General features: G+C 41.6%; 1 protein-coding gene across 1 annotated transcript in view; it reads left to right on the forward strand.

Moving 5' to 3' along the window:
- Positions 1–2061: 2061 nt before the first annotated feature.
- EFCC1 (EF-hand and coiled-coil domain containing 1) overlaps positions 2062–24228 on the forward strand; it is a gene marked incomplete at both ends in the record, with an annotated part of 52280 nt that continues 30113 nt past the window's right edge. Inside the window, 2 exons of the mRNA XM_084292805.1 lie at positions 2062–2772; positions 4125–4531. Coding sequence (XP_084148931.1) covers positions 2062–2772; positions 4125–4531 — 1118 coding nt within the window. The remainder of the gene's footprint in view (positions 2773–4124; positions 4532–24228) is intronic.

Genomic DNA, 24228 nt, shown 5'->3' on the forward strand with positions numbered 1-24228 from the left:
GTTTTAGAGTTTTGTTTTTAAAGGCAGGTTGCAAAAAGAAAGCTTACTTCTACCAATCCAAACCCCATATTACAGAGAAGATAAAGTGACACTGGAGCTTTCTTTTAGTCTATTGTTTCTTCAGTTGTCCAGTGTTTATAGTTACTGGGTTTGGTGGTTGTGTGTTTTTTTTTTTTTTAGAAAGTGTGATGCAAACACCATCCAGCATCAGAACTTCTTTTGAAAAAGCAAATAAAATATATAAACCAAATTTTTTTTTGCTTTTTTTTTTTTTTTTTTTTTTTTTGCTATTATCTAGTGTCTGCTTTCCTTCAAAGATGAAACTTTGGTGAATTGACATCATTCTGACATACTCGTGTTCCTGTTGCCATGAGAACACAAAGCCAAATAAGTCAAATATTCATCATGCATTTGGGTCCTTCATTCTTGTGAAGCAGAAGAGGAGCAGACGGGCAATGAGCAATTCAACTGAGGCACAAATGCTCCCCAGAGCCATTAACAACACCTCTCTTCTAGCCAGAGATACCACCAAGAAACCCAACTGCAAACAGTAGTGCTGATGTAAAATTTGTGCTGGCATCTTTATAGCCTGGTAAAGATTCTGTCAGTCTTAAAAGCAATTACTTCCACCTGATGAGTATTTTTACAATTTAAACTAGCTAAACCAAAAGAAGTTTAAATTGTTGCATTGTCTAGCTTTAGGTTATTGGGGATCAGCGCGTTTGTTGTGTATGGATAACAGATGTGAATTTACATAACATCTGCTAAAAACATTCAACGTGTATGTTTTTTCTTTCCCATCTTTCTCTCTGACACTGCACATTCAGTACACCCTAAATCAATTTCTTGCGATGTCAACATTATCAGTCTGTGAAAACTTGAAGTTTATAGGTATATGTTCCTATGATAGTGTAAATGAATATATATACATTAAGCATGAAAAAACCCTATCAGGTCACCCAGTCACTCCACAAGTCAATCAGAACTGTAGGACACTAATGTGTCAATTCAAAAAAGATGAAAATGAGAGAAACAGTCTTTAAATGTATAAAGAAAATCAAAAATAAATAAATCCATGAAAGGGACAGGAGATTCTTAACAACTGCAAAATTACAAACACGCTACTATTTTGTATAATAAATACACAGAAGATCATTGGTGGATAAAACTCAGTGTTTGAGAATAAGGAGCCTGATGCTGTGGAACACTGAGTACCCTGAGGGAACGTGGGGTCTTGTAATGTAAAAACCAGAAGGAGATCTTCAGCAAAACAGGTTTTCATATTGCCAGTCTACCAAGCAAAGTGGTCAAAAATGTTTTTTAGGAAAGAGGAGTATTAAGAGATTTTCTTGTAAAGCATGCTTTTTCTGAGTGATGCACAGTATGTGAAATCCAACCAGCATTCCCATTCAACTATGGGAAGCAAAAGCAGCAGCAGGGCCCCTAGCAGACCTCACCCACCCTGAAACTCCTCAGGTGGGACCCCTGCCCTCGCTCCATGCATGCCCAGCCCAGGCCCCTGCGTGCTGCTGTGGCTGTGCCTGGCTCTGGTCCGTGCCCAGAGCCCTGGCGGCACCTCGGGGCCGCACCGCAGTCCTGGCCCCATCCGCTGCTGCTCTTGACAGGACTTCTTGGGTGGCCCCGGGACCCGGCTCGGCACCGTGCCCTGCCACCCTACGGCACAGCCAGGACATCCCCGGCCCGTGTCAGTCCCCGCGGAGCTGTCGGGGCTGCCCGGGCTGCGCTCACCGAGAGCCGGCCGCAGGCTGCTGCTCAGGCGGGGCGGGCAGCGACAGCACAGGCGGCTTCCGAGCGCTGGACCAGAGCTGCTGGAGACCGGGCACCCCTTTCGCTCACACCTGGTTTTTAAAGACCCCGAAGGGGACGGACACCCCGCGGGACGGCCGCCCTGCTTTGGAGAGCTCACTCCTCCGCGCCCCGCTAACTTTTGATGAACTTGGCGGGGGCGGGCGGGGGCGGGCCCGGGGCGGGGGCAGCGGCAGCGGCAGGGAGCGGGGCCGGGGCCGGGTTGGGGCCGGTGCTCGGCGGGCTGCGGGCGCGATGGAGCCGCCCGAGGGCTGGGACCCGTACGGGCGGCCGGCCCGGAGGACGCAGTGGCTGGTGAGCGCCCTGGCTTACCACTACGGGCTGGACCGCGGCGTGGAGAACGAGATCGTGGTGCTGGCCACCGGGCTGGACCAGTACCTGCAGGAGATCTTCCACCACCTGGACTGCGCCGGCGAGGGCCGCATCCCCGGCGAGGATTTCCGCACGCTGTGCCAGGTGCTGGGGCTGGGCGAGGAGGCGGCGGCCGACCCCGAGGAGCGGCTGGCGCTGCGGGAGGGGCTGGCGGCCGAGCTCACCTTCCGCCAGTTCCACGCCCGCCTCTGCGGCTACTTCAGCACCCGGGCGGGCAGCGCCCCGCGCCGCGCCGTGCCCCGCCTGCCGCTGGGCCGGGAGAGCGAGCACATCGAGACCCAGATCCGGCTGCGCAGCCCCCGCCGCCGCCGCCGGGACGCGACCGGGACCGGGGCCGGGGCCGGGGCCGGGGCCGGGCAGGGCTCTGCGGGGCGGCGGGGAGGCGGCGGGGGCTCGGCGGAGCGGCGGCCGGCGGCGCCCTGCTCGCGGGAGTGCTACGAGGAGATCGTGGCGCTGGAGCAGGCCGAGGACCGCATCGCCAAGCTGGAGGAGGAGAACGGCAGCCTGCGGGAGCTGGTGGAGGACATGCGGGCCGCCCTGCAGAGCAGCGACGCCCGCTGCCTGGCCCTGCAGGTGAGTGCCCGGGGCCGCCCCCCAGCCCCCAAAGCCCTCCGGGCCCGGAGGGAGCGGGGCGAGGAGCCCGGGGCAGAGCTGCGCTGCTCCTCTTTGGCGTTAACCCGTGAGCCAAGTTAAGAGCCAAGGTGGCTCTTAACGTTTCTCCGGGACTCCTCAAGCAGAAGTGCTGTGCTTCACTGCTGTGCCAGGGGCTGCTTCTGGTACAGGTGGTCAGGGCATTGATTCAATGCCTTGATTTAATTGATCAGATGGTAATAGCGTTTAACTGATATTATTCATTCAGTGCATGTGGGGAAGCACTGGAAACCATCCTGCTCAAGCTGCAAAAGCCTTACAAGGCTTCAGTGTAACACCACTAAGTGTGTCACGCTGCTTTTTGCTGCTGCACATCAGTCAGGCAGTTACGTAGCAATCACACGCTGCTGGGGTTTCTCTCCAAAGAACAAACTTGTGGATACTTACCCACACACACACAGCACAGGTGGTTACTCACTCTTACACGCTTCGGAGCTTTACCTCAGAAACACTGGCAGGCGGTGTGTTTCCTTCTGAGTGCAGCTGGTAGAGCCCAGGGCAGGAGCCAGGTCTGTCACGGGCTGACAGGCCGTCCCTGGCTCCTCGGCAGGGCCTCTCTAGTTGTGTGGCCTCTTTCTGCTGTATTGGCTTGGGTGAAACAAGAATATACTTAACTGCAGTTAAACCACTCTGGCATGAAATAGCATGGACCAGGCAAAACACTGAAGGCTGTTTCCCAGTTGTTCTGGTGCCTCTAGTCAGGTTGGCTTTAACATAACACAGCACCCATGGAAATTTGCTCCACGTGTGCCATTGCCACTTGGTGTTAGCTGTCTGTCTTTACAATGCCAGCATGGCAGGTAAACGATACTTTTACCAATTTCAACTGGGATCACCAGTCAAAGACCCCAGAAAGAATGAGAAGGGGACAGAGGTCAGGGCTCCAGAACACCACCAGCTGCTCTCTGTCCTCTTCTACTGAACACAACTTTAAAAAATGTAATCAGAGGTATTTTTCAGAATACTATTTGCCTTTTGAGAACAGACTAAGATAATGATGTTACAGCTATACAGAAACTTGTGCAAGTAACAAATTTTCCTTTTGAACAATTCAGAAAAGTAAATTTATAGATACATATTTAAAAAACTCTTTTCAAGAGGTTTCTTTGTCTCTGTATTTTGCAAAGGTAACCAGTATATTAATTGCTGTTCAACCATATGTAATTAATAACCATAACAACAACAACACAATCCAACCATTCAATCTTGATTAAAATGTCATTTGTTTTAAAATACATTAATTTGTCCCTGCTTTATGCTCCCGTTCAATATAGGTAGGACTGCGGAAAAGCCATGCTAACCATAAGGAAGAAGGGACCTGTTTTATAGGGAGTAAGAGACAGTTAACACAGGACAACTCCCAGACCAAGTGCCTTCAGAGTGTCCTGAAAGAAGTGGAACTCATCCGGAGCTCCAGGGATGGGCAAATTGAAGAAGCCATTAGGTTCAACCAAGAACTGGAACGAGAGCTGAAGAGCTCTCAGGAAGCATTAGTTAATCTGGAAGACTGCAACCGTAACCTGAAGAGGGAACAAGCAGAAATGAGGAAGAAGGTTGAAGAGGCCAGACACGCAGTCCTTAACAGTCTGGGCAAAGTGAAGGAGCTAGAAGTGAAGGCTAACGAAGTGCCACACTTGCAAATATACATTCAGCAGCTAGAATCAGAACTGCAGCACTACAGGTAAGTTTGAGTCTGCCAAGTAACAGCTACCAAATCACGGTATGTCACCACATTTTAGCTTGAAGATCACTGGTTATAGCTTAATGAGTGTTCCCAAATACATCTTCTAAAGTACAGGTAGAGGAAAATTAGGAGCTACTTATCAGTCGTGTTGATAGGGATCCCAACTGGAACCTGCATGTTCAGTAGACGGCAGGCTAAAATAAGGGAGAACAGACAGCTGAAGTCACTCCTCAAACATGGGTAATAGGACTCAACGTAGTAATACTTCAAGAAAATCTCAACAGAAATTGCTAACGGTCCTTCAGAATCTGTTTCCAAAACACTTACTTTTGACTTTAACTAACCATGATAAATTCAGTCTTTTCCCATTAGTTAAGTCACACATACAGAAACAGCTGCTGCCAGGCAGCTGATGCTCTGTTTCTTATTGAAGTTGTTCAATTTGTCATATGAATTGGAGAAAAATGCACAAGGCCAGCTTCTGCTCAGCTGGCTTAAACTCTGCTGTGACGTTATCACTTGTTTACTCATTAGAATATGGAATGCTCCAGAAGAAAAGTTAAAACACTTCCATTAAGCCATGCAATAATGTAGTGGAAGTCTCTAGCATAAACTGTATCATCCAACTAGAAACCACTTTTGTGCAAGCATAAATAAACGTTTCCAAGGTTAAGAAAGTTGGCCACAAATTTAATGATACACTGGTTTTGTTGCTTTTTATCTCAAACTTGAAGCCATTGATGGAGTGCTAGGTAGGCAATTCTGCCCCAGTTTTCAAATTGACCTGTGGAATGAAATGTTGTTTAGATTTTTACTGACCCAAAGTAAAGCTAATATTTATATTTTTTTCAACGGTACTAAAAGTAGTGTTTTAATACATTGTCTATTCTGATCTCCTTGTCTCTTCCTAAACTGATACTTCCTCTGTTTGCTTATAAGAAGAATTCGTAGTGAGTTATTTGTAGCATCATGGCTATTGTACTGTTTTATGAAGTGAGGAAATTCTAAAAATAATCATTTTATCCGGTGTCTTTCTATAAGCATTGTGTATGTTAATATCTGTGTGGTTGCAGAAGATAAAAGCATTTCTTTAAAAGTCTATAGGATTTTAAAAACACCATCGAGGCACGTAATGTCCCGGATGGCTGTCATTTACAGGGATATCTGGATGAATGACACTACTACCCATGCTTCTGAGATTGCACTATTTATCTAGTTTATCAAGTTCTCCTTGGCGTGAGCAGAAAAGGCTTAAGATGAGCTCTTGTCCTGCAGAATTGCTTTTCCAAAGTATGATGAAACATTAAAAATCACTTTTGAACTGGTAAAAATAAACTAATTGAAGACAACAAGAAATGCCAGCTGGGCCTTGCAGAGCAGGAACTTTTACAGGTCACACCAAAACAAATAGAGGGAGTTAAAAACTGGAAATTTTAGGGGTTTGTCTTTTTTTTTTTCTTCCACATGCAAGACCCTTTAATGGTTCTTGATTCCATATCAGTAGCCATAAAGCATTCCCATCTCCCTGTCTATGTAATATGGCTCCTGACTTAAACAGCTTAAGGACAGAGCCACCTAATAATGACTGTGACTTGCATTCCTGGGATCATATTCCCCAGTGCGTGGAATTCTCTAATAAGAGCAGTGCAGGGATGCCCATGCAAGCAGAGAACCAGGTAAATGAAGCAGTGCAGAGCTCTGAGTTACTGCGATGGAAGAGCTTACCACTAGCTTGGCTGTCTCCACCCTCTGTAGCCATTGGCATCAAAGCTTGTCCCACTCACTGTACTTGCTCACAGGTGCGCTACAAAAGGTAGAATACTTCTGCTCATACAGAATCACATTCTCCTGTTGTGCAGCAGTCCAAAACCCACAAGCATAAGTTCAGGTGAGGTGCAAGGAAGCACATGTTGAGGGTAAGACAATGAGTTGGCCAAAACATAGAGATGGAGAAACAGCTGCTACATCCTGCAGGTTTCTCAGACTGTCAATGGACAAGTGGATTTGTTGTAATTTTATTCAAGTTACTACTCCAATGAGCGGTTTCTCCATTTCTATGTGCCACAAAAAGTTTGTAAGCATAAGAGCAGGATATCTAGGTTCGGCAAGAATTAATGCTGCAAGGCAGCAGCACAGAGAAATGCATGGGGATTTGAGTACTGCAAAAAGCACGTAAGGTTGCAGATTTGTCTCCTGAGAATTCACCTTAATTGGCTTGGTGTGGCCACTATTTTACTCCAGGCAAAGCCTAATTTCTTTCAGAGAGGATCATGTGCAGGAGTGAGACTTCTCTATGACTTTTATGTGCTACTCCTCTTTATACTTTCATATTTCTAAAGTGAAGAATAAAGTAATTCCTCCTTCGGGTTCAGATTTTCAAAGATCTATAAACATCTAAATCCCACTTCTAGAGTGGGATCTTACACTAATTCACTATCAGTGAAGCCTGGAGCCCCATCAACCCTAAATTATAATGCCTAATTCAGGAAACAACTTCAATCCTGAAACACTTTCTTGAATAGATGCAAACTTTAAAGTACCACCAAGTGTTTAAATGTTTTTCTGAATGTTTTTCTGAACTGCCCTTTCTGCCTACAGATCCATATTGCTGTAAATTTAATGCAAAAACTTACTATGAATCTGTTTGGTAAAAATTTGCTAACCTGAGTGACAAACTTTTGATTTGTACAGTTGCCTGTATCACTGTTTAAAATGATCCTATCGTGTTACAAGGTTCCTAAGCCAACCTAGTAGACCAAAGACTTTTCTTGCCTTAAGTTGCACAATGTATTCTTACAACACTCCATGCACACCTCAGGTTTTAGTCCACTGTTTCCTCCACCACTAGAAATTTTTACTAGCTTTTATTTTTAAATGCCTATCAATTTAATGAGTCAGTTAAAACAATTTAAAGGTAAATTTTGAGAAAATTCCTTACTGAAAAGCATCAGTTAAATTCATTTCAGAGGAAAAAAAAAAAGTCATAAGAAATTGTATTCTTTATCATTTGGTATTATGTCAAAAATGTGTAATTCAGAAGGCCAGTACACAGGAAAGTTTACAAAGTTAGGTGGGCCTCATTTCTTAAGCAGTGCTGTTCAGAGTTACTCTCATTTTGTACTGGCACACTTGATTCCATCTTCCTAGGTATAGGACATTTCATTAGTTATTACTGACGCTCAGCTCTTTCGGTTTTGCACTGCTTTCCCGGTTTCTCACGATGATGCTGAGACTAACCTCCAAACACTCATTCCCTCTCAGCCTGATGTCAGCTGCACACCTGCAAGTTAAATGCATAAATGAAGGTACTGACTAGAGCCCAGGACAGACTAGTTACCTTCACCTGATATATCCTCTTAATCAGAGAGCAAATCATTAACAGGTATTCCCTAATTTTTTTCCCAGTAAACTTTGTTCCTCCTCAAGGTGACACCATCTGTGTATTCGAATATAGTTTTATGATTTATAGATATTATTTATAGGAGTGTCACATATAAAAATGTTACTACAATAAAACTGTCACATCTACTACTCCTAGTTATCCATTCAGCCGTTTTCCCTGTCAGAGAAGGAAATGAGATTGGTTTGACATGAATTGTTCTTGCCAAATATAAGTCGTCTCTGTTTTCTACACTACATTGTAGGTGGCTTAAAAATTGATCACTTAATAAAGTTTACAGATTTTTTTTTTCAGTTAATAGCGTTAGGGGGAATAATGGAATTTAACAACCTTTTTCTTTAATCCCAATGTAGCACATAAAAGGAGAGGTCATTTAGAATTGAAACGGACTTCATAATGGAGATGTTCACAGAGGTTTTATGTTGCTCTGCTAGACAGCAGGACAGTAATTACATAGGTCAGAGAAAGGGGTCATAAAATACCAAAAATGCTTCCCATACATATGGTCTGTCTCCCAAATTACTTAATTATCCATCAGCATTTATATGTGTTAATGAGCAGGAATCCTTTTTACTTGGAATGCAAAGTTGCTTGTTTTATTCCCTCATTCTCTTAGCATTATGAAAATGAAGGCCTCCAGCATTATCTCCCCCATCTATTTCTCTGACAGTCAGCAATGGTAGTTTTTCTGAATAGTTATGCTATATGTTATCCTACAACAGCAGTAGTTCAAATTTTCTTCTCTTCTAGGAGACAGTGTCCTGCTCTTTTCAATAACTTCTCTGATTATCATTACTCTCTAAAGTGTAGCAAGATGGAGCAAACAGATCCAAATCAATAATCCAAGAAAAGGGGAGGAATATGGAAATGTTCCTACCCGATACAGAATCGGCTCTGTTAAGTGAAGAACGAAAAGCTCTAGGAAAGAAACAGTATCCACAAAAGAAGGTATATGTAGAAGTATATACAGTAGGTTATTTCCAATCTGAATGATAATGCACGTCTTATATTTAGGCATTCTAGAACTGTTCTTTTATTTAAAAATTAGACATTAAATAAAGAAAAACTGGACAACTTTTTGCTTGAGTAGTGTCATCAATGTCAACTACTTGCTGATTGTAAAGTGAATTGCACTTTGGAAATTTATCAGATGGCACAAAAATTGAATGGAGCCTGTGTGTGTATATATGCTGGACTACACAAAAGACTGCATAGATCCACAAACAATATGTACATCCTTGGACAAGAGCAGTGACGGCCAGGGAACAATGACTGATGACAGTCAATAAGAACAGTGACAGGAAACTGAACTCAAGAAGTTCAGAGACATTAAATAAACTTTTTTTTTTTTTTTTTATAGCCCTCATCTGTAAGAACACTTTAACAGATAGCTTTAGATGAACTTGTCATCTCATTTTATTTTCTGATTTTGCTTATATCTAATATTCTACTCAAGACTGTGAGAAGTTATAGATTACATAGAAGTCTGCCAACAAATACAGAATTTCAGAAGTTTTTCAAGAAGTTAAAAGTATCAGGCTATTATGTGCTCATCATCTGAACCTTAGGCCACTTGCATATCCCCAGTCATAGAAAAATCATAAGCCGAACAACCAAATCAGATTACTACTCTTTTGAAATACTTTAAAGGAAAATCTTATAATAGAAGGTATTGCTTTATATGGTAGAAAGAACTGTACGGAGCAATTTAAATATTTTAACTTTACACTGAAGAAAATGTGTAGCACCTGGTTCTATGGAAGTATTTGTTTTATTTCAAACTCAGTGGTTTTTGTTTGTGGTTGTTTTTTTGTTTGTTTGTTTTTTGTTTGTTTGTTTGTTTGTTTTTAACAATAATATTTGCTTCCCATTGTAATAGCAAAACCTTTACTTCAAATCCATGCAAATTAATGCAAGTGCACTTATCCACACAGAACTTTGTCTGCTAATTCTGACAGTTGAAATGTAGCCAGTTTTCTGGCCTTTTTCAGTGCTGGGATCATAGTTACAGTACATTTGTCCTTGGAAAACTTTCCCTGGTTTCTCACTAGATCCTCCCTTTCATCTGGCTTGCCTTATTTGCTGTGTTTGGAGTAATTCATTGTGAGCACAATAGCAGTGGCACATCTGTGGCCACTGTGCATTCACTCGGGTGGACATGCTTTCGCCATGTCCGAGGCTTCTCTGTAGCTCTGAGGAGCTACATATGTTGAACTCGCTGGAGCTGTCACTTGGCAACCCCCATTGTACGTCCCTTCCTAGAGACTGAGATGGTAAAGTGTGCCACAAGCCTTGCTGTAGTCAACAGTAACAACAAGGTAGTCCCTGCCAAAGGAATTTGGTCAGAAAACCAATGCCTTCTACTGCCCAAACATCCTAGGTGATGTTACGTATTAGCCATCTTGGGTTATGCTAGCAAAAATCAGTGATTAATTTCATACACTAAGACAACTCCTTAAATAAAAATAACTACTTTCCCATACGTACACCTTTCAAATCATTTTGTGAAAATGCACTCCCTTCCAGAGGCAGCGTGCACCTCTCTGAACGCACTGTTACTGCGCTCCCTCTTACTGCAGCAATCAAAAATAAGGAGAAACGCACCTAGACCATGAATGGCTCGGCTGCACCCCTCTGGATTGCTGGGGTCAGCTCCTGTCCTGCACCTTTCTATGCCAAACAGTGGCAGTGTGTCACCTTCTGCCACGAAGGCTTCTGCCTGGTGGCTGTCTGGCCAGTGACAGGACGTCACTGCCCTGTGCTGCTGTCGTGCTTACAGCCCTTAGAGTTGACCTCGATACAGTCTGGCTCACAGACACTGACACTTCAGATCCCACTGCGTACAGAGACAGGCACAAAAAACTCGATGCATCAGGGTTATTCTGGGACTGGAGTTCTCAGCTTGACAAGACTGGAATTTATGCATCTTTCTTGACCTAAAAGCAAGCTTGCATCAGTGTATGAGAGCCATGTAATAAGAACAATTATATATTACCAATAAAAATACACATTGCAGCCTCCTGTCACAAAGTGCTGCAGCTCATGAACCTCACTGGGGAGCGAGGAGGACTGTGGCACCTGCATAGTCGCTCACCTTGACTCTCACATGCATCCTAAGCAAATCTGACAAGTTTTTAAGCTGCTTTTATGCAAAAAGCATCTGCAGGAAAGGAAACTGGCCCAAGCATTTCAGTTGTTCCCCATCTCCCTAAGTTCTGTGTGAGTGGGTTGCCCTGTGCTGTGCTTTGCTCATACACTAATGTGGCCAGACCTGCTGAACTCAGCGGGGGCGTTCCTTTGCTTATAGGACTAATGAGATCATAAGGAGGCAACACAGTTTTTATGGATTGAAATTCTACCAAACCTTCCTAAATGATGCTTTAAGGAGCCAGCAGTGTTTAAAAAATCAGATTTTTCTTCAGGTTCTTAATCCTCAGTTTTGTAAGATATCATAACGCTATATATTAAAGTAATATATAAATAAATATAAATATAAATAAATAAATAAATAAAGCTATATATTAAAGTGTTAAACCTGGGTCTGCTAAGTTCATCTCCCTGGACATCAAAATATTGAAACAAAAATACCAGGGTCTAGATCCTGAGAGGACCAGAGCATTGGCAAGTACTTCAGGCAGGCCCTTAAACACGTGTGTAGTATAAAGTATTCAACGGCTCCACTAAGCCCTTTCAGAGCCTAAACTGAAACAAACAAGCCAACCGTATCTCAAGTGGTTTTCGTGCATGTCAGTTCTGCCATCAACTCACATAAACTACTCTGAAAATCAAACCAGGCTGTTATCTATACTCAGAAACAAGCAGGGAGTTCTGCATTCCTTTACGCCTTTTACTCCACTGGAGGTAAAAAAAAAAATAATTCCTTCCCTTTTAATTTTCCTCACAAAACCTGAAAATTACTTCATGAAAATGAGGAGAGGAGGAATTCTACTAAACTAGTAAGAACCAATTGTTTACTCTTAGTTCCTCATCTCTCTGTCAGGATACACAGTAGGGTAGTTTGTAAATAGATGCTGATCACCCAAGTTTTCAAACAAATTAAATGGATTTGTTCAGCTAAAATAGTCTGTTCCTGAAATACAGAGGGATCTGCAGGGGAGGACGCATTATCTCTTGAATAGATCCCCAAAATGACAATGATGTGACAAGATATGAAGTAATCCCAGAACAGTTCAAGGGAGATTTGCACATTGTAGCTAAAAGTCCTTTTTAGTTTATGTGCCAGGAAAAATCATGGAATCATGAAACTGGAAATGCCAGAGGGAAAAGCCCACTTGAACCTCGCCTTTGATTCGTAAGGAGGACGTTCTGCTTCAGCAGCTTCTGTCAATGGCTGCTGGGGTTAGCCACCAGGGAATGAAATTACCCTAGCCTCTCCATAGGCTCACGTGCAACCATTCTGCTTCAATCATTAACTTAAGTTCTCAAAAATCACCTGTATGTAATGTAAATATTAAGTTATCTAGACACCCAGGGAAGTATCTAGAAAGCAAAACTAGTTGACTCCATGTCTTCATTGAGAACGTGCCATAACAAAAACCCACAGCCCAGCTAAGTTCTTAAACCCCATCCTTGGGATAGGAAAGGCAAAAGCAAAGGACCTGGAATACCACTGCGTTGCTTAGCACACTTCAGCGGTACTCGCATAGAGGTGGACACTCATTCTGTGTATAAGTCTGCCCAGACTCTAAGCACACTGGGGGGTGAGCTAACATGTCACTGATGTTAGGAAATACAATATAGGCAATTTCTATATTTTCAATGACAGAATACCATTATTTAGCACCACTGCAAATATTTACTGAGTGCCATGTTCTGTTTGCCTGTCTTCTCATCGTAGTCAGAACTTGTGTTGAATCACTGGCCATAGTTAGCCTATACCATTCTCTTCATTCTCTTGTACGTTTTTTCAACTTTATCAGCACCTTGTCTGCATATCATACAAAGCGATTAAAATCTAGACTGATATTTGCCTTTCTAGTGGCTGGCTGAGGGTCTTCTCTTTGCGATATTTGCCAGATTTACCAGGTATTCTGCATCTTAGCTGCTCAGAACTGTGGCCACTGAACAACCTAAAGAAAAGTGCTGCCCTCAAATTAGAAGAAAAAAAAAAAAAGCTAGAAGTGAATGTTCTGTGCTGTAATTAAAACTTTGACTAAGCAGTCTCTGCATCTAGTCTTAAAGTTTTACATTCTGAAATAACTCCTAACTGAAAAAACAGGAGAAAAAAAAAAAAAAAAAAAAAAAAAAAGGAAATTTCTAACTTGCATTTGAAGGGGAAGAGGGAAAGATGTGGATGAGGCTGATCAACTGGTCAAAGTATTTGATTCAGTCCATTATAGACAGAAAATATTTCCCCAGTTCCAGATGTGTAATTAGCTGCGTGCTCAACTCAGGCAACCTGGAAGGCGTGAGATAGATTAAGAACATAGCTTCCAATTTTATTCACAAAGATAATTCTGTATCTACGGGAAAAGGCACTTGAATACTTTTATATAGCCTTCCGTATTGCTCCTCCGAAAAGCTGAAAAATTTGATAAAAATGAATAGATACGTGCGTCCTTATAGGATCACAAAGTTTTGGATCAACTTCAAAGACATGAAAACTTAAAGCAAGGAGCAAAATTTGTTCATTATTGCAGGTATCCGCATGGCAGGATACTGACTGTATTCTGTCCACAAATGCCATTTCATTCAGTACCCTCACAGGAACATTATAAAAAAAATAGGTCAGAAAATAAATGTCAAATGTAAGCTTTGAGCATGACACATCTTTAGAAATATACTTCTGTAAAACAAGTAACTTCAGCCTTCATAGCATAGTCCTTAAATCTCCTTGAAAAAAAAAAAAACACAGCGTAAGGGCTGTGACTGGCTGTTGCAGTCCCTCCTTGTTTGTGGAAAAAAAGCCCTCCAAAGGGTGCCTGAGTTTCTAGTGCTAATTGCCGTCACATTACACACCATCCATTTCAAGAGAAGAGGTGCCAAGTGTTGGGAATCAGCTTACATCAGAAAGACCCCAAAGCTGTCAATAAATCCACAGAACAAAATCGGGCCCTGTGCTCTGCTTTGTGAGAAGTCTCTTCCCCGCATAGTGTTTCAGTGCAGGTCCACGATGTCACATTAATCATAACCCTAAAAAGCTGGTATGCACAGCACATCTGCTCCGCTTTTATTCTCCGTACTTGACCCCAGCACATGTCCTTGGCATTAGTTCACGTAACATCAAAGTATCTGGTACTGCGTATGGTGAGCTCAGCCAAGTCAAAAGCACAACTTGGTCAGGTTTAAGCTGGGCTGGGAATGCAGCATCTCCACGCTGCTGAAGCTCTAGGTCTAGAGCAGCACTCTGCTTCGCTGAAATTCAAACAATCAAGACAAAGCCAATGCTTATGAAAACCGCAGAACAGTAGGTTCTGTTATCCCTGTGTGTCAGCAAATATCCAAGGTGGGGTTTCCAGCAGGACACATGCAGCTGGGGGTACGTCCATACTTTGGGGCACAGCAGTGTGTTGACTCCCAGTGAGTCTTCTCTGGAGCAGAGGACAATGTGGCATCAGCACATCCAAACACCAGCTCTCTTGAATTAATTCAAGTGATTTTTACACCACAGAACATCGCAACACCCTTAAAACCATAAGTCTGATAGATGGTCTCTGCTGCAGAACCAAGGGGAAATGAGGGGGCTGTTTGCAGTGGTTTAATTTAGTGACAGATCTGGCATGCGTGAGGTAAACAGATGGACTGCTCTGACAGCAAGTGCTCCGAGTTAATTCAGACCCTGGTTGTGATGAGATTGGCTCTGCAGTAAGGGAAGTCTTCTGGCTGTGAAATATTGCCACCACTAGAGGAATATTCATGGGTGAATGCACTGGCTTTGAACAAAAGACCTTTCAGGGTAGCCAGAGTGTTGATATCTTTCAGAAAAGTTATGATTGATCTCCATACAACAGAGTTATCCTGGGGACATCAGTCTTGTACTTGCTACTTTTTGTCCCTTGTCAAAACAAGCAGTTTCTGCAGCATGGTGTCCTTCATAGTGGTTCTGCAGTATTTTCTCTTGTTCTCTCCCCTTTTGTTACCTCCTTGCTTTGCTCTGATTTTTTTTTCAGTTTCCAAGTGATGTTTTCAAATGCATAAAGTAGGAAACTTTAAAAAGTACATAAATGTAAAGCTTTTTAGATATACAGTATGCAGTACGTGAGTTATTCAATGGGCAACTATATGATGCTTTGGTTAGAAAGGTCCCTCATTTGATGTTCTGTAAGAGCAATCGTGGCTTCCAGCTATCTACCACAGAACCTGTGGGGCACTTCGTTAGTCAGTCATATAACATTAACACACAACAGAGAACCCTCCTAGCCCATCAGGAGCTCACAGCTCACAGCCTGGGAGCCCCACGCATGTCTCATTCAGTAGTTCTCTGCCTACCCCCTTGATCTCACCCCTCAAGGTTAAAGAAATAAAGCACTCAGCCTTCTCTAGTAATAAATAAGCTGAGGGACATGAGAGAGCTCCTGACTTCCCAGGTCCAGGTGCAAACACCAGTTACATTCCTGGTCCATAACACAGGCATGACTACAGAGGGTAAAATATTTCTTCCCTCTCTGTGCTTGTGCCAGAAACCTGGCAGGTCAGATGAAAACAGTCTGTGGCATGCTGGGGCTGATGCTCAGCAAGGTGCCTGAGAAAGCACAGGCACTTGAATGTGTCATGCTGATGTGCACCCGCTGCTTGCTCTAAATGTGGCTTCCAGAAGGGAGGAGGAACCATGTCTCACATTGCTTTTCAAGTTTTCTTCACTAGTTGTCAGAACAGGCAAGGAGTTCTGCTGCTCCGTCAACACTCAGGCATCTACACCAAATCTCAGCAGAGAGAATCTCTCCATCTCCCCTTTCTTCCTCAGCCCTAAAATCTGGCAGTGGCCAAGAACATCCTGTGCTACAACACCATACAAATGATAATAGAATAATAATAGAAAATCACAGCCTTGATCTCAACCTGAACGTCAGCAAAAGGGATGCAAAGCTGTCGCTTCAGTGCCTAAACATGGAGTATGGTGGTTCCCTAGTGTCTCTGGCAGACCCAAAGGCCAATCTGTGGAAAAAAAAACACAGTATATTTGAGAATACTTTGCTGTGCTCATGGCTCATGGCTGGAAGTTGTTTTCCTGTTCTCAGATGTCCCAGTGGTCTTAATGAGAAGAGTAATAATAGCGTGTTTTGTTTTCTGTTCTATTGGATTCTCATTCGATTTAAAACAGGTAGATCAAGGTAATGAGAATAATTACTTTTGTTTATGTTTAAGGTGTAAAATGCTGAATTATTAATTTAGTATATATAATAAGCACCAATGTCTAGAAGCTGTACAAAATAACTTTTATATCCATCAATATATGCCAAAGAACAAGTAAATTTCATAACTAAATTAAAAGAAATGCTAACTCAAAAAATACTTGCTGTCCACCCATTAAGGCTTGAAGTGCAAAAGCGCAGTCCTAGTCTTAACTGCATTATGTAGAATCCTTCTGCAGTTGCCTTCACAGATCAACAAAAACCGTGAAGCGAGTTGGCTAGCTCTGGACTGGGACAGAGCTGCTCCAGTTCAAACAACACAGAATCAGAATTAGAGCTTGCCAGTGGATTTTGGTTTTTATGGTCTAGGATCTGAATTCACATCAAATAATCATGATTTAAGATCTGAATCCTGAAAGCTTGGAGGCATTTAGGTGTGTACCCTCCATAAATCAGAGAAATGGTCAATCCCTAAGGCTTGGCACTTGTTGTGAAGTAATAAAAGTCATTTATATTTAAAATAGATTGTTGCAGTTCTCCAGCCTTATCAGTTAAGGCTGTGGTTTTGAAAACAGCATAGTCTTGCATCAAACAAGCATTTTCTTTTAGTTAAGATACAGGTTGCTTATAATCTACACTGTTATTAGTCATAATAAATTAATAATAATGACCTCTTATACCAAATGAAGTTCTTTTTAGGACAGAAGATTATTAATGCTGGAAAGGGAAATGATTATTTTTTCTGCTTCCAAGCAAAGTGCATCTGTGGCAGCCTCCCTTGGGCTACCTAAATCAATGGTGCTGTTTTAGGAGCAAGCGTGACGCACAATACAGAAGTCACTGGGAAGCAATTGCTGCTTTGCTGCTCCACGTACTCAATTTCAATTTGTAATTTCAATTTGTAATTTCAATTCTATTAATCTGCGTTTACCAGTCAGTACATACAGCAAACACAGAAAATAACCCTGAACACAGCAATGACTCCACAGCACACAGCAGAGCTCACAAAAGGCCCCCAGAACCCTCCAGTTTATCTAGTCAGTCCCTGAAGGCAGAGCTGAACTGACAATTTCTTTCCTTCGTGTGGCTCTGTAAAGAAAAGGCCATGGTGAGCAGGAGCGGAGGGAAGAAAGAGCAGTTTTGCTCATTACCGTGAAAAAGGAGCTGTCAAAGTGTCACCTTCTTTCATCCTTCCTCCCTCGCCAGCCTCTTTTTGACCCAGGGAATGGAAGCCTAAATCAAACAGTCAGGATGAATGATGGAACTGCACGGTCTGTACTAAACAAAAAGGGAGGCTGTTGAGGGTGGTAAAAAGGGGGCCCATCCGAAGGCAGCAGACAACACTCAGCTGTTTGTTTCCTCCATTTCATTATGACAGAGGCTGATGCTGAAACAGCCGTGGTGGGAAGCTAGGCCCCCTTCGTTCTGTATCCATAAACAGTGTCTGTAAGGTTCCCGCATGCATAAAATGAACTGTAAGGCATGGATATTTATTTTGTGGTCAAAGGGAACAGGATTAGTAGGAGGATCGGTGTAACAAAGACCTATTCTATCAGTCAGGCTTCAGAAAGGGTCAGAGTGCTGGTTTGCAATAAAATTTTAATACCGGCAATACAAATGGCTAATTTTACTGAGATTCTGCATTGCAGGGAGAATAGTGTCACGGCTCACAGCAGGCAAGATGAATGTGAACTGGGAGAGCGGCTGAAACACAGAAAGAATGCTAGGTACTGTATTGCTTTTAAAATCGAGTCTTTGAATTATCCATCAGTTCAACATGCAGATGGCCTAATTCACTGTCACAGCTTTATTATGTTGGTGAAGTTAAACCAAAGCTTCAGAATGTTTGTTTAGTGTTTTAACCAACCTCAAAATAAGCACGCCTTTCCAAAGACAAGAATCTTCACAGGACTCAGAGCACATGCTTCTTTGTTGTGCTACATAAATTACAGACATTTTCCATCACTTCATAAACAAAACTGTAAAAACAGGATCTGGCCCAGAATATAGTTACATGGTTTAGCCTGCATATCCTTAAAGAACGTTCTTCCCCACCTCTCAACCAAACAAATGCATACTGCATACATCACTAATATATGTAGTGAGTGATACGCATTATACATTTTTTATTTTAAAAATAGTAAAATGCATTAAAAGAAAGGGTGTCCTGTTATATGTTAACAAACATGATATCTCAAGATATTTGTCTCTTATTAAAAATGCTGCAGAAGATACCATAGTTCAGAGGCAAGTCTGAATTCATCTCTGGAATTGAAAGCAGTGAGGTTCCACCTCAGTAACTTGATTCATCTCTTCAATGAAAAGCACACTTCAGTCACAAAGCTTGGATTCAGATCAGAATATCCGCTGAGGGGGAGCTGGAAACAGAAGTTCTGTTTCTTCCCAATTCTAATCATGACTGGTAGTCTGCCTTGGTTTAGTTCTTGAAAACATTTTTTGCATAGTCTGTATTTTAGTTGGAAAGACATGCTGCTTTATATCACATGGTAAGGAAAGCTACAATAATGTGGTTATCATTTGATTTTTATAGAAAAGAGCAATGAAACAAATAAAAATGACTGAATTATTCATGATGTTAAAAAGAAGGACCAGCTGAAGACAAGTTGAATGATCTTAGGATATTGAGCGACTGGATGATAAAATGGCAGGTGACACTTGCCATGTTTATAAAAACTGAGGCACTTTAGGAAAAAAACAGTTCCAGCTTCACAGATACAGTGACGGACTCTGAGTTCATTATAACCATTCAGGAATATCTTTCACTCTAGGAGCGTATCAGTTCAGTTGCTGAGTTGCATTGAGGACAGCAAATACAATATTAAAATTTATTAGGAAAGGAATAGGGAACAAAAATATTACGCAAGCTCATAAAAACACCAGCAGACAGAATTATGACCCTTGCATCTAAAAAAGATGCACAGAAAAGGCAACAAGTACAAAAAAGGGCATGGAAACTATTTTGTCCAACTGCAAATTTCAGCCTGAAAAAGAAATAGCTGAGAAACGCGATGAAGGTCTGTAAAATTTTCATCAAGGAGGTGAGTAGGGGACAATTGTTCAGTCTCTCCCAGTGCCAGAACTATGGGCCGTCATATGAAAGCAGGAGGTAGATTCAAAGCAAACTACAAAAAAGTGGTTCTTGCCTGGCAGGTGAAGCAGGTGTGGAATTCCTTGACACTTAATTTGACGAAAGGTTGCATGGATTAAAATAGTAACTAAAATATTGATTTTTAAAATTCTTCACAAGTATTAAATAGAAAGATGACATCTCTACATGAGTCACCAAGCAAGTCCACACACATACTACAGCATAACAATGCAACAGAGTATGTGATTTTTAGGGGAAAACTATGTGGAAATATTCTCTTTGAACTTTTAATACACATAAAATGATAAAACATAGTTTGATTTTAAGGGTGTCTCTAACATCACCCTGTATTCATCTGGAGGAATTCCAGGTTATTGCTCTACAAATCATGCATACCTCACACATCTGCAATTTAAGAGGGCGTAATCTCTAAGCTTAGCCTCGACTCACCCTTCAGACCATAGTTTTGGAAGAATCATTGAAATTCTTTCCTTTCCATCAGTTTCTCAAAAAAAAAAAAAAAATATATATATATATATATATATATAATGACCGCAGTTATAGGCAGCTATTACCCACATTATTTAATGGTTCTAAAGTTTCCTTTATGTTGAAAAAGATGAACAGCAGATTTACAGATGCTGTTCAATTACTTGTGCAACTGAATGCGAGGTGGTTCCAAGTATATTTCTGAAGTAGTGTTGCTACCAAATATCACTGATACCTGGAGATTACCAGGATTAAAATGAACTACTGCTCTGATAAGAACTTCTGAGTTACAGTAATAAATATTAGCTATAATTTTGGAAAAATCTGTCCCCTTTATTTCAGTATGTTAGCCAGACTCTGACTTTCAGCTTTAGTTGAAATTTTCCTGTTAACAATCTATCTTGGGATGTCTTGCACAGTCCTCATAAGTACCTGTCTGTGGAACATAATGAATAGGATATAGGATTAGATAGCTGAAGAGTCCCACCAAAATCTATTATGACAAAACCCAGCAGAAGTCCCTGCCTCCAGGTCATGCTTTCACACTCCAGACTCGGCTTGACGGATGCCTATTGTCCAGTCTCAAATCACTTAATTCATTTCCATTCAAATCGTAGAAGTTCCCCACTGAGCTGGAAACCAGCATACACTATTCAATGGAGTTGTCAGGTTTTGTGTAGGAGACAACCATACCAATATTGCAAAGCTCCTCTTTATCCGTTCATGCACACAGCAAAATTTAATCCGAAAATCTAGGCTTAGAGTTTCTGACATGCTGGCACAGCAAATATTTTCCTGCATGTAGCCAAATAATTGGAAAGGATCGTTTGTAGGAGTGTCAGTCCACTGATCATCATCATAGTCTAAGAGCTGAGGGCAAGCAGAGCATTTTCAAAATACTGTATCTTTATCAGAAATAGAATATGTGCTTGGAAAATAGGGAAATATGTTTATTTGGCCTTTGTGCTGTTTGCAGCTGTCCTATTAGCATGTTGGTATTGCTATGCTGACATTTTCTCACTTATTCCTGGTTGCTTATTATGCACATACGTATGTGTTGGCAATGATTCTCTTCAGTAATTTAAAGGCCTTTGCAGTACCTTACACTCACCGTGCACATGCGAGTGTATCACCTGTACCTGCCCATAACTGCATGTCTGACTTGGTTTCTCGCATGCTACCACAGTCAAGGGGACAAAATGGTGATCTACAGGTCTGAAAGAGGGATTATTTCAGGACTATCTGGACTAGAAATGAGAAATAGAAGAAATACAACATTATAACTAATTGAAAAAGGAACAAAGAGGTTCTAAAATGCATTAATGGGGAATCCTCTCCCCCTTAAGAGCTCCTACAAGGATATAAGAACAGGCTGACTACACAAATGGAAGAGGATCAGATAGCTGTCCCATAAAATGCAAAGCTGAATGAGATTACCTGATACAAATTATTAAATACATGGCACACCTTCAGACCACCTGATAATTCACTTCTGTCTTTAATATTCTTTAGTGAAGAACTAATTCCAAACTGAGACTAATATCGCTGCTTAGGAACACAATGAATTTAATTTTAAATAGTACTGCTCTAATACCATTAGGCTTTTGTTAAACATATACTGGGACCACTCGAACTGTACCATTGAACTTATTTCAGCCATTGAAATAATTCACATCACCAGAATAGTAACTATTACATTGTACACAGATAAGAAAGAAACTTTGCATAATAGATCTTATTACTTTGTTCTGTACAAAGGTGGCCAAGGATATTTGCATATTTTGAAATCAGATTATAATGTTTGTTATTTCAGAGATCTGTTATTATAGAGGACACTGTATCTGTTAGACTAGAAGATATGAAAACACAGGCCATACACAGTAAAGGATGCAGTTCTATTTGCAGTGTGACAAAGTGATAATTAAATTAATACAAGAAATACCTCATCTAAGATCTGTTCCTGTCAGTTTATGCCTTGGGGAAGGCTGCGTGCCATGAATTCTGGAGAACTCCCAGCATGAATTTCAAAATAGACATTTTTTAAAGTGAGTAATACTTTAGAAGAATTCCAAGGATAATTCATCAATTTTGCTGAACTGTAGTTTTCCCCTTTTGGTAACTTAATTCTTAAAAATTAAAAATATGTCACAGAGATGCAAATCTATTATCCACAGTTTAGAGTTCTTGTATGCTTAGAGAACTTTATCCCATTGTTATAGGTGCTGTGCTGACAAATACATATAAATACATAACATCATACACTGCTTTCCTAAAATATTTTAATAGGTTTTATATCTAATGTTAAAATTGAGTTCTAGAGCAATTTTCAGATGGCCACAGACCCATAGGTAAAGAAAAAGCATTCAATTAAACTAACCTAAACTTGGATTCCAGTGTTGTTGCTCAGGAAATGAAGCCATGCACTAGATGAGACTGGACTGATGGCAGTTTGAGATCTGTATTGGCATTACACTCAAAGTTTCTGTTCTGTTTTTATACAGCTTGTAGAAGAATTAAGTCAAATATATCATCTCAAAATGATGTTACTCTGATTTCAGCATTTCTTACATAGGATTAGAGAATCTCTTAAAGAATATCAGGCATCATTTGGAGAGGTGCTAATCATCCTCAGAGCCTGCTGGTACTTGCAGTCCAGTGACTGCCAAGAGAACAGGCACCTCTCAGCTGCCTGTGGCAAACGCATTAGCCACACGAGGTGAGGCAATCCAAACACATCCACGGAAGACCCAGCCACTAGAGACAGGATGATCTTTATGCTTACTATTTACAGATTAAGAAAACAAACAAAATCTTTAGGAGGTTTTTAAAGCATAGAAAGCGAGTATCTTTCAAGCTGGCCTCTCATGAATGCGTTAAGATTTGTGAGCTTATGTTTTTTTCTGTAATAATGTCACGAGATGACAGATTGGTAACAGGAAGAGCACCGAACAGTGCAGCACCATAGCTACAGCTCGAAATCCAATTTTCCTAATAGAAACTGACAAAACCTACCAACTAATCCCACCCTTGGGGGGGGTGGGGGGAGAAGAAAAGAAACAACACTGTTCTGCAAGCAAGATACCATGTGCTCAGATGCAGTCTTTAAAATTCAATTGGAGCTTGGAAACAGTAAATGGGATTTCTTCCTTAAGTCTTCTGTGAGACCTCTGGAGCCTTCCCACCCACTGTACATAAGCGCAGTTGGGTTTTATTGTGCCTTGAGCAGTGGAAGCGGTCTGTCTGCTCAGCATGAGTTGCTGTCACCTGTCTGCCCTCTGTTGTGAAGTACCATGAAGTTTAAGAACAATAAATTCTTGTTAAGCTTACATTTTATCCAGCTTTCTGTAACTTGTTATTGTATTAGACGGTGATGTAACATCATGACTACTACTTAAGTCAGGCTCCAGGAGGCTTAAATGGAGCCACTAATATCATTTTATGATAGGAAATTTGGATTCGATGTTATGAAGCTCCCAATTGGTGGGCTTATCTCTGTTTAAGAAGGTATGGAATTCAGACTACCATTTTTATTCAGTAGCAGCTGAAAATCTCAGTGCTAGCTGGGCCCTTAAATCAATTTTAGAAACAACCTCTGCTTCGGGACACTTCCATAGTTCCATTCAGTCCCTCACACAACTATTTTTTGCTTCATAAACAAGCCATAGGAAACAGGCCAAGAGGAATATCACATCATTCTGGGCTTCTCTATGAACATCACACCATTTTTTCCTACACAAGCTTGTGTCTGCTTCACATGCATTATGGTGGGCAGAGCAACAAGGACACCTTGGGTGCCCAAATACTCTGAATGCACAAGTTTAGGGAGCAGTTCTGTCACGTTACAGGGGTGTCTCTGGTTTTAGAATTGTACAGTCCTCAGTCCTTCCACAACTTGTGCTACAATTTTTTGCATATAGCTCATATAAAATACAGGAAAATTATGTTTCTTTGAAGCGGCAGCCCTAGAAGAAAGGAGATAAAGCCTTACTTGATCTCTCAGGTTTTGAGCCAAAAGAGTACAACAGCAGAATTCAATTACAATTTTCTACACACCGAGACATCACTGATGCTAGCACGATTCAGTCATGTAAATCCTGTCCACACCAGTAGCACACATCCCTCAGACTGTGATTTGCTGGAACAGCCTCATTATTCCAGGAGCAACAGCATCATTGCAGGCTCTGTGCCAGTACTGACACCAAATACAGTTAGCTCCAGCAGTAAGAGACCCCAGATTTGTAGATCTGATGGAGTGGCTCCACTGAGTTGCCGTGTGAGTACTGGAAGGGTAAGATGCACTGAACAATATTCCAGTTGTCTCCATCTAATAAACAGCACAACATGCGCAAAGCAGACATGTTGAACAAGCAGCTCTTGTTTTACC

Source organism: Netta rufina (genome assembly GCF_964035555.1).
Source record: "Netta rufina genome assembly, chromosome: 10".
In the NCBI taxonomy this organism is placed as follows: Eukaryota; Metazoa; Chordata; class Aves; order Anseriformes; family Anatidae; genus Netta; species Netta rufina.